Source organism: Vigna unguiculata, chromosome 9 (assembly GCF_004118075.2).
Source record: "Vigna unguiculata cultivar IT97K-499-35 chromosome 9, ASM411807v1, whole genome shotgun sequence".
In the NCBI taxonomy this organism is placed as follows: Eukaryota; Viridiplantae; Streptophyta; class Magnoliopsida; order Fabales; family Fabaceae; genus Vigna; species Vigna unguiculata.
The window spans coordinates 32,192,445-32,204,521 of NC_040287.1; the positions used below are offsets into that span (position 1 = coordinate 32,192,445).

Sequence of the window (12,077 nt, forward strand, 5' to 3'; positions counted from 1 at the left end):
TTCTGTAAATTAAGAAATGCCAACACGAACCATAGATATAGTTATAAAAAGTTTGAATTTAATCATAAATAAAATAAATAATGAAAATAATAAGTAATAGATAAGATTAGGAAATAAATAACATTTGAAAAATTATATGTATTAATATTATTAGTGATATAATTAATGTAATCTCAGTTACATTGTTATTAAAATTCATAGTTTTAAGTGAAAAAGGAAATTGATTAAATATATTTTTATTCTGAACTTTGACACGAGATTGGAATCCGTTCATCTTCAAAATTTTGATACCTTATAGTCATTGTAATCCAATTGCGTTAGATTGTTTTGATGAGTCAAATGTGCTTCATTTTAACGTTTGAATTATTTACAATTATTTATTATCACTCTAATGTTAGTTGAAAAACACGGTTGACATATAAAAAAATAAAAAATTTAACATAATTAGATTAAAAAAATTATATCAATTCATTTTTAGAGTTTGAAAACTAAGATGTATTAAAGTTTCAGATAAAAATAAATTTTAATTTGACAAGGAACTAAAAAAAAAATACTTAACCCAATTTCTCCTTTATATTTATTCATTTTAATATCTCTTTTCTCTTGTCTAACCATATATTAGATATTGAGATCCTCTTGTTTTGTAGTTCATATCTAGTGCCTTTATTCTGATTTTCAATCTTTATAAATTAATTGGTGTTAAGGTCATTACTAGTCAAACTTTGATTATTCTATCAACATTGTTTATCCCTCAAACATACAAATCTTCCTTTCCCTTCCTTATTCAGAAACTATTGACAATTTCAGCTCAAACCAGGTATAATCACTCATCATTGTTATTATAAAATATACATACAAGATGAGCATATAAAGTAGTATCAATGTAAACTAATATAGAGTTAAATCCCTTAACCATCTAATAAGGAATAATTTTGTGGACTCTTAGCGAATAATTAACAAAAATTAAGGTTCTCTATTGATTAATAATAATAATAATAATAATAATAATAATAATATAATAGTCATTTGATTAAAAAGATATGCATTGTTCTTACCCTGTCTTTTATACATTGTCAACTAAATATCTTGTAACATTGTAACAGTGGATGACAATTTACTTATACTAAACATTTCATTTGTAATTGATCAAGGAAAAAAAAAAGTTAAAGCGTCATACACAAAGTTTAGTGGTACATAGCATATTTTGAAAATATTATTTATTTATTTATTTTTCCTGTTCATCTTCTGTAACTATGTTTTTAGCGTTGTCTTTTGTAGATCTGTTTGCACCAATAATATTTTAAGACAAAATAAAGTTTTTGTTGCATGTCTCATTGTTTACTTTATTATGATTTTTTTTTCTTATTGGTAATATATTTATTACTATTTTACTTTAATTCTATATATTCTTACATGTTAACAAACCTAAAACAATGTATTATTCATAAAATAATTGTTTCTCATTCCAAATGAATTTAATTAGTGGTGGAATTCACCCCAGAAAGCAATATATTTGTATATATAGAGTATAAGCTTAAGGATAACATAGATTGATTGAGACTCAGGAATCTACCTTAGTAGAACTTTCCAACAAGTCAAACTAGAATTAAAATGTTACAGTGTGTAATCAAAATCTTGAAAGTTCACCTAACCACAAATATAGAAAATCGAATATACTATTACATTTTAAAGGTCGAAACAATCTTAATCAATAACTTTACAAGGATAAGTCTAATTAAGGAAAAAATGTGCAAAAACAAGAGGTTTCTCAGGCTTAATTTTTCTGATGCAAAGGTATTTTAGCTTGAACAGAAGTACCTTTCTTCAGCTTGACCATAGGATTCACTTAAGGAAAAAACTTACAGAAATATAAAACATTTGACTACATGAAGAAGAGGTGTTCTATTTTTTTGTTTCATTGTAGTGTGGGTGGCATTTTGGAAAATATTTTGGAAGAAGAATGAAGCTTAGATGAACTAGAAAGAAGATTAAGAGGTCACTATGAGTGGTAGACCTTTATTGTACATACTTTTTATTCAGTGTTATTGATTTGATTTTGTTCTTATACACTTAAATGAATTTATTAACCATTTTATTTAACTTCGATTGAAGTAAGTTCGAAAAAAAATTTTAAAAGAAGGAGATTGAATTAGATCATATAATGTTTGTACGTTAGAGATAAATTTAAATGTATTAGTTGAATCAATTTTTGAATTTAAAGTAAAAATTTTATATTGATGATCTCAAGATTGAGATGTTATAATTAAATCTTTAGATTTTATAATCTAAATTTAGAAGGATGTTAAACTTTCAATTTAGTAACTAAATAAATATATATTTATCACAAAAAAGTAGTAAAAAAATGTGAAATTTAATCTCAATATCTTTTATAATTGTTATTTCATTTATATCAGTATTTACTTTGAAACTAAAATAGATTTTGTAACTTTAATTAAGTAGATCATGTTAACTTTATTATTTTTTTAAATATTGATTGTAAATTTAAAATAGATTATAACTATTGTGAACTTTGCATAAATTTATGTAAATATAACACTTGTTAAAAGTTTTACGTCAAATCATCAGTACATCTATTTGGGAAAAGAAAATTAATCTTAATAGATAATAACTTGCATTTAGTTTGAGTTTGAAGAAAAAAGAAAGCACATTCTACTCCTGCTCCTAACATGATAGTAACATTTTTTTAATTTGTGATAATAGTCAAACTTTTCATGTCATTTTTAGTCTCTGAGGTTACACACAACTTACAAAATATGGTCATAAATTTTTCTTTCTCTAATTATAATATCTCAAAATTATCATTATTGATCTAAATGAAGTGATCTCTATCCTTCTCAAGTCTGAAGATTCATCGGAGATATCATATTTTTATATGTTGGGAATGATTAAGGAAAACAATATGAAAAGATTTTCTCTTCCACAAGATTTAATATAACATTGTGTTATATTTATAATGTTATTATTCATTTCAAAAATATATTTTATTTTAAATTTATATTTTTTTTATAGAAATGTTACCAATTTGATTAATTTTGCCAATTAAAAATGCTGATCAGATAAGTTAAGTTTAAATACTTAAACTAAATTAAAATGTAGTGGAATAAAGATAATAAATATATTTAAAAAAATTATTTGTATATTAGTTAATTATAGAATGATAAAATATTTACAATATTTTATAGTTGTATATATCATGTACATGTATGTGCATAGCTGTACATATTAATTGAAGAACTCGAATGAGATGAAATAATAATATAACTGTGGAAGGATATAATAGAGTCTAAGTATGAGTTATGGAGAGATCTTAATAATCTAAGATGTGATAAAGGTGAATCTTGGTGGTGGAGAGATATAAGGAACACTTGTGAACCCTTACACGAAAAATTAGTTTGATATGAATGTGAAATTAAAGATTGGATAGGATTCTAAGAGGATAAATGACTTGAGGAGGAAATGATACTCATAAACTCATACCCTAAACTATACAACAATTCTAATACGAAGCAAGCAACTTTGGAGGAGGTAGAACATTGGAATGAAAACAAATGGGAATGGAATATGAGTTGGAGGAGACAATAGTTTGAATGGAAAAAGACACATGTAATAGAACTAAAGAGAAAACTATTTACAATATCACTAACTATGGAAAGGGATGATATTTGGATATGGGATGGTGAAGATGATGACTCTTACACGGTTCAAGATGCGTACAAGAAGTTGTATGATAAAAGTAGAGGGGGGAAGAAACCACAATTTTTACAAAATTATGGATAGTGAAGGTACTACCATCAGTCCAATGTTTAGCATTGAGGGTTATGCTAAATAAAATACCTACTAAGGAACAATTAAAATGCATGGGTTGTAGGTTGAAAAATGATATGTGTTATGTGTGGGGAGAGTGAGGAAACAACTAGCCATTTGTTTTTTGGATGCAGGATAGTGACTAAAGTGATGTGTGATTTTTGGATACGAGTTAGTAATGTATACCATAACCAGGTAAGAATAAATTTTAATCACTTTTGCTTAATGGAACTAAATAAAAACGAAAACAACATTTGGAAGGGGATATGAATAGCTATCATATGGAGCATATAGAATCAAAGAAATAACATTATGTTTCGAAAAGCAAAGGTAGATGAAGAAGAAATCATATATGGCCTAAATGAGGATATGGTCTTGGATAAGGAGTAAATATAAAACATCATCTTTCTCATACTATGATTGGTATTTATGTCCTCTGCATTGCATTAAAACATTGTTATGAGATGCCTACACAATTTACTTTGCACAAACTATAAGTAGGCACTTGGATAGTAGGACAATAAACTGGAGAATTACAAAAAGGGCATAATTAACCAGGACTAACAGATCTCAAACGATTTAGTGTAGAGGATTGTTTTTGCAAGAAAATGAACAGAGAAGGAAGGTTTACTCCATGGATATAACACAAGATAATGGACATTGAGTAAGCACATTATGTAGGAAGATAACTTGTGTAATTAATCTGATATGAAGAATTATGAATATCATTGTCATTATTGAAATAAATAGAAAAGGATTTTTTGAATTGCAAATATAAAATATTATCTTAAATCATGGAAACAATCTATTTGAAAAACATTATACATAATTTTATTTATGGGTCGAAACACTCCAAGTGATATATATATATATATATATATATATATATATATATATATATATATATATATGAATGATCAAACAATCATTATTAAACTCAAATAAGAGATACATTTATTTATTTTATTGCGAAGAACAAAATATGACTATATTGATGAAAATGTGTACTACTCCTTTTATTATAAATCTAATTATATATAACATTGAAATTAACATATTATTAATTTGGCTTAATTCATCTTTTGGTTCTCTAATTATTATGTGTGGTTCATTTTAGTCCCCTAATTTTGTTGAGATTCAATTTGTCAAGGAGGTTCAATTTAGTCGTTAACAAATTTAACGGCAGCCTGTTTTAATGAGATACTGTGACATTTGTGCATTAGGTGGCAGTGTATTAAGATTGAGTGATGTGGACTTCAGTTAAAAAAATAACTTTTTCAAAGGGGGTAAATGCAGTTAGGGTTAGGGTTTGAAGAAAAGCCAATTGAAGAATAAATTAGGGAATTTGGTGGAGAAGCATGAGAGGAAAAGCCACCACCATGATTGGATAAGTTAGGATCTTGCATTCCCCGCGAATTACTGGACCAAGAAGAAGAAGAAAAGTGTCCCCTCGACATCATTCACAATCAACATACACCAAATGTGGAAGAACTCCCGCACAAACAAGATGAACTGTGAAATTAGGGCAAATGACCAATTCTCCATTCATATACTTTGTTGTCACCTCATCACAGTACATTGATGCCCAACTATTAAAAAATCTGCCACGCTTCTGTTTCAAAGTGGCACATGTGTACTATTCTGACGCCGTTTAACCAAAACTAACAAAAGACATCAAATTAAACTGTTTGAACAAAAATGAACCATACATAATAATTAAAGGACCAAAAGATGAATTAAGCCTATTAATTTTATTATTATATAAATTAACTTATAGAATAAATTTCTCTATAAATTTAAATTAATTTATTCACAAATTAACATATTATATATATATATATTTATACTTTACTGATAAAAAATAATATATTTTTTATAACAAAACATTTAACATATCATTTTTTTTTCTTTATTTCTTCTCTTTTTCTTTAAAATGATAACAAAAACAATATTTAAATCAGTATATTTATTTATGAGACAAAACGTAACTGCAATATAATAAATGTTGTTTAATCAAAACAGCATAAATAACTTTCAATGATCTAACCACAAAGAAATATTAAAAAGGAAAGAAACAATTTGAGACAGAGAAAATTTGTATATTAGTTAATTATAGAATGATAGAATATTTATGATATTTTATAATTGTATATATATTATGTACATATATGTGCATAACTGTATATTAATTGAAGAACTCGAACAGAAATTACAAGATAAAATAATAATACAGTTTTTTTTTTATAACAAAACATGTAAGATAATTTTTTTCTTTCTTTCCCCTCTCTTCCTTTGAAATGATAAAAATATTTAAATTATTAGATTTATTTATGAAACAAAACATAATTGTAATATAATAAATGCTGTTTAATAAAAAGAAGTCATATCTAAACACAAAGAAATATTAAGAAGAAAAAGAAACAATTTGAAAAATAAAAAATTTAAAATAGATTAAATTAACTTTAAATTTAATTTATCCTTTCAAAATATTTGTTTGAAATATGAGGTTTATACATAACAGAGATTACAGACAATTTACAAAATATGGTCATAAAATTTCCTTCTCCAATAATATCTCAAAATTATCATTATTCAACTAAATGAAGTGATCTCTATCCTTCTCAAGCATGAAGGTTTACTAGAGATATCATATTTTTATATGTTGATGAATGATTGCAGTATGAAAAGGTTTTCTCTTCCACAAGATTTAATATAACATTATGTTATATTTATAATGTTATTATTCATTTCAAAAATATAGTTTACTTTAAATTTATATACTTTTTTAATAGAAATGTTAGAAAGTTGATTTAATTTTGCCAATTCAGTTATAGAATATTTATAAAGTGTGTATATCAGTTATAGAATATAATAATAAATATATTTTAACAAATTATTTGTAGCTTTTAAAGTGTGTATATCAGTTATAGAATATTTATAAATATTTTATAATTGTATATTATGTACATATATATATATATATATATATATATATATATATATATATATATATATATATATATATATATATATATATATATATATATATATATATCTATCTGCATAGCTGTATATTAATTGAAGAACTCCAACAGGGAATTATGAGATCAAATAATAGTACAGTTTTTCCAACAAAACAAGATATAGTTTTTTCTTTCTTTCTCTTTTAAGAAAAATGATAAGAAACAACAATATTTAAATCATTAGATTTAGTTATGGGACAAAACATAACTGCAATACAATAAGTGTTTAATCAAAACAAGTCATAAATAAACTTTCAATGATGTAACCACAAAGAAATATTAAGAAGGAAAGAAACAATTTGAGAAATAGAAAGTTTGAAATATCCATCCAAAGCAAGGCTAAAATCTACAGAATCCCTAGCAGACATATATATAGATATATACCAAACACATTTGTTTAACACGAGAGTTGTCTCTAACGTTTCTCATTACAAATTGATTTAATTTTATTTGGCAAGATCACCTTGATATATCATCAGGGTATATTTTTCTCACACCTTGTTTCACCTTTTTATCAACAGTCCTCTTCAGTCCAGAGGCAACTGCTGCAAGCAGTAGCACTCCATTGTCATTATCTGCTTCCTCCCTCACATTTTCGGATTCAGGAACACCACCTACCCTATTCTTTTCCTGAAATCACATTTAAAAAAAATAAATAAATAAAATTGGCCAGTAATTTATCTTGAAGTTTCTCCAATCAAGAACATTTCACGTTCTAATAATTGAAACACTTACCGAGAATTTTTCTGCAGGATTTTGCTCGTTAACATAAACACGAGCTGCAGCAGCCTATGGATCATCACGAAAAAAATAATAATTTATATATAAATTATAACAAAAAATATATATATATTTTACATCCTTACCCTTAACACATTCAGCTTTTCTTCACTAATCGGCTTGACCTGCATGAAATCCGGTTTTTTAAACCTTGCTGGTCGTCTGTCTAATACCATTGACGAATCTATTTAAGAAAATGTTTGAAGGAGAAAACGTTACAGACAATGAAGTATAATATAAGAACTAGAATGAGGTATATATATAGATACTCCAGCTTCAGTTTAGAAACACAAGTGTATTCATATTCGTTACAGCAGATAACTTTATCAGACTTAACCAGTTTCCAGCGGAATCGACACACATGAATGCGGTTTCACGATGACCCGGGTTTCAAAAAATAGTAACGTTAAAGCTATAGCTTGTAGAAATAAGCTATGCTATTAGCCTATATGTCATATCAGGTAATTAATGTTAATTTTTCAACCATAATTTCTACGGTTTGGTTGACTGGTTATTACAGAAGGAAGAAGGTGGAATACTAATAAATTATATAATTAAAAAAATAGAAAAAGAAGAGAAAAAAAGTAATTATTATCATTAAAGGCATTAAATGAATTATTAATTACATAAAAAATAAGAAAGAACGCGTGAAGCGGTGAGGTGTAAAGAGGGGAGACCCTAGGAAAACAAAGAAACACTGTTATCTAGTAAAGTGAAGAGTAACCGTCATTGATGGTGTCCCTTGTCTTCTGAGTATCTTCTTTTGGCACCCTGAATATCAGATAACTGATAACTGTAGCTAAGCTTAGCTGGTAAAAGGTCACGCAGACGAACCAGTGTTGCTCACGTTGAACTGTACCTGCATGTAATCCTGTGCTTATACCTAGCCAGGTCACTACTATGTTAAAAAAATAAATAAAAAGAATAAATATATTTTACTTTTGCAGGTCCACCGATTTGTATCGTTCATAAAGAAAAATTGTGTATTCCAATACCAAAATTTATTTTTTTCTGTGGAAGGGTTATGCTAGTGTAAGCCAAATTTCATCTGACACAGCCAAACAAACTTCACCACCCGTTTCGCACCCGTTTCGTCTGACAATTTTCTTTTGTCCGTTTTATATATCATTACTTTCTCTTCACGCTAGCTAGCTATCATCATGCCAAAGATCAAAAGTTAATTTTGCTTTGTTTTTAGTTTTCTATTTGGTGTTTCGGTTTCAAATAATCAAATTAAGAAAAGTAATTAATCCTCCTTACATTAAATTCTTTTAATATTATTAATTATGATTTTCAGTTTTGAACTCTGCATGAACATATGTGCTGTAAGAGTAGTTGATAAGTAAATAAAAGATTAATAAAAGTGTGGGTTAAAAAGAATTATGTATTATAATAAATTACAAAGAACTTTTAAAACTGATGTAACATAGCCAAATTTAATAAAATTAAACTAAAACAATTAGAAACAATTATGATTTTTTTTTTAATTTTAATGAACTATACTATAATTTAAGGGAAAACATCTTCATCACAAGAGTTATACTCAAGTTAAGTTTAAGGCTTTATCTATACAGTTTCTTCAGCTATTAAATAAAACATTAATTAAAGTGGGTTCTTGTACAAAGTTATTGCAAAAATGTCTTAAAAGGGTGAGTCTTTATATTATAAATAGAATAGTTGGGATATTCTAATCCTTGTTTATATATTTAAAAATAAAGATTTTAATAGTATGTATTTCTATAACCTTACAATGAGCTTAACATATTTCAAACAACAGTGTTACATAAGATAAATCTCATTTTGAGTTATTTAGTTAAACAATATATTTAACCAATCTTAAATATTGAAAATAAAAGTTCATATTACAAAAGAGTGCATTATGTCTTATATCTTATATGAAGTAAAAATATTGTAAAGGATCTAGAAGTAAAGTGACATAATAGAACTCCTAAAAAAGTCGATTAAAACCTCATCAAATAATCTTTAAGATGAATATGACTTAATTTCAATCTCAATATAAATATTATCAAATATAGTTCTCTTCATCACCTTCATGGTAAACTATCTAATTATCACCAATATTTATAAAAAAATGCTCTGAACATAAAAAGAAAATAAACAATTTTGTAGATTAAGATGTGTTTATTCATACGTTAAAACAAGAATATTTTAAAAAATATATGAGAAAATTTGTGTCAATTAACTTACATGTGAATTATTTTTAATTTTCTTTAGAGCATTTAGGAAAATCCACTTAATCAACCCTAATTGTCAATAATTTCACAATTATAATGGCACATCACAATTTTTTAAACAAAGGATCATCCAAATTTGTTCTCCTTGTGAACTAAATTGTGAAGAAGTAAATTAGTCTTCTCCAAGACAATAATGATTGTTATAAAGAATTTAATCTCAGAATAAGATAAGAAGTGTGTTTTGGTGCTAGTAGAAATTATATTTTCAAAGGATTATAAAGATTGACATCGGAAACTTAAAATATACAATTAGAAGGTTAAATTGCTTCTAAATTACACTTTGTATTACAGATTATTCCAGTCTAGTCTTGGTTGAGATGTGCTTCTTCCATATATATCAAAAAATAGTGACTTCCAAAAAATGTGCAGTACCTTCTACTCACATATATATCAATTCTAATATATCTGATATATATGCAGAGAGTGAAAAAGTTATTGTTTATTTTTCCACAAATATTCATACATATTCATGATTTAGTTTTCACTATACTCAGCCACAAACCTTATTTAATGCAATATTACACTCCCTTGGGAATGATAATAATGTATAAACTTTTGAAATTTGACTTCAATACTAGTGCTTTCAATTCGAATACTACTGCATTAACTGCATAAAAAAAACTGCATAGAAAAATTTACTGCATTTATGGTATTATCAACAATTGAAAAACCTTTAATGCTCGGTGAAGAAGAACTCAGTAAATTTTAATCTAAGACTGCAATAGAGATCATAAAGAAAAACCAAATAAGTCAAATACGAAATTTAATTTAGATAGTTCAGAACAACAAGACAATAACATTCTCCACTGAAGGGAATGAACTGTTTGATTATTTAAACATCAATACGAAAATCAAAGAAAACACAGAAATAAGCACTCCTTAAACTTCAGATTTCCAGCACCATCATAGCATATTCCAATGGAACAATGCTTCACTCGTAGTCATCACAGTCAGACCCGACAACATCCTTTTTCACCTGCTTTGAGGTTGTTTCCACGGGCACCAAACCCTAATACAAAAAAATAATAAAACACAATGAACACATAATTAGCTTCCAACATTTCACATTAATTTGGCTTTTCCATCAGAAAAAGGGTTAATTGGTATCGGTATTTAAAAATTGTAATTTCTGATGCCAAACAATCTTAAGAAACTAATTAAGAATCGGTCATTCACTAGCACAGTGCTTTGTCACACAGATCCTGTCTCATTCAGAAAACTTCTCAAAACAAGAGTAAATAGATCTGGTGTACCCCATAAAAGGAAAAGTTATGATGATCTGCTAAAATTGCAAAAAATAAAAGTAAATCATTATTACCAAATCTAAGAAATCATTTCAATTACCGTCAGGAATATTTTCAGAGCTTCCTCCTTGGTGTGGGAATTGATGATTTTGAGGGCTGCCTCCTGCAAAGAGAATTTTAAGAATAAAGAAAAAAGAAAATGGAAGAAATTAATTGGATCTTGGAACAGCAAAGAGAAAGATTAAAATACAACTATAATAACAATAATAATAATTTACAAAGAGAGTGATCAAACCCTGGCATTATCCATTTCCTCCTGAAGTAAAGTCTTAGGTTCAGCCTCAATGGAGTTTTTCCTTTCAAGCTTGGGAGGAAGAGACACCGGTGTTAATGGCTTCTCGACCTTGTCATTGTTCTCCACTGGTGGTGGTGCTGCTCCTCCGGGCGCTGCGTGACGCTTCATCTTCAAGCTTTGCAGAAAGAACACAGAAGGTGGCTAGAAGCCTTGGAAATTTAATAGAATGAAAGAGATACTTAATTGTGAGTGTTTTTTTCCAATTTGTAACCGACGGGCGCAGAAAATTGGCATCTTTGACTGTCATTATGAAGAGGGTGAGAGGGGCACAGCTGTGGTCTCAAGAGATGAATTAACGTGGCAGCCATGGCGAGGAACAAACAGAAATGCACATACAAATGGCAAGGTGAGATGAATATAGGTTTCTTAGGCTCTAGTAACGTATGAAAAACCAAGCTCGGTACAAGCCAAAACCCTTGTTTCTCTTCCCCTCTCTCCCTCTCTCAGCTTGGAGGTTTATTATGTCACTAGCGGAAAGCAGGCATGTGATCCTGTCTTTTGAATCATCTCTATTTTCTCTATTTTCATCTTTAAAATCACTCTAAATTCACACAAATTTTAAACATCAAGGCCAAAGCACTTCAAAATAAAATAA

General features: G+C 27.4%; 1 protein-coding gene across 1 annotated transcript; it reads right to left on the reverse strand.

Moving 5' to 3' along the window:
* Positions 1–10,629: 10,629 nt before the first annotated feature.
* LOC114164604 lies at positions 10,630–11,711 on the reverse strand. Its single transcript, XM_028049332.1, has 3 exons — positions 11,423–11,711; positions 11,228–11,290; positions 10,630–10,892 (listed from the first exon to the last, which is right to left on the reverse strand). The coding sequence occupies exons 1-3, from the start codon at positions 11,588–11,590 to the stop codon at positions 10,815–10,817; spliced, it is 309 nt and encodes a 102-aa protein (XP_027905133.1). The 5' UTR covers positions 11,591–11,711; the 3' UTR covers positions 10,630–10,814.
* Positions 11,712–12,077: the final 366 nt, after the last annotated feature.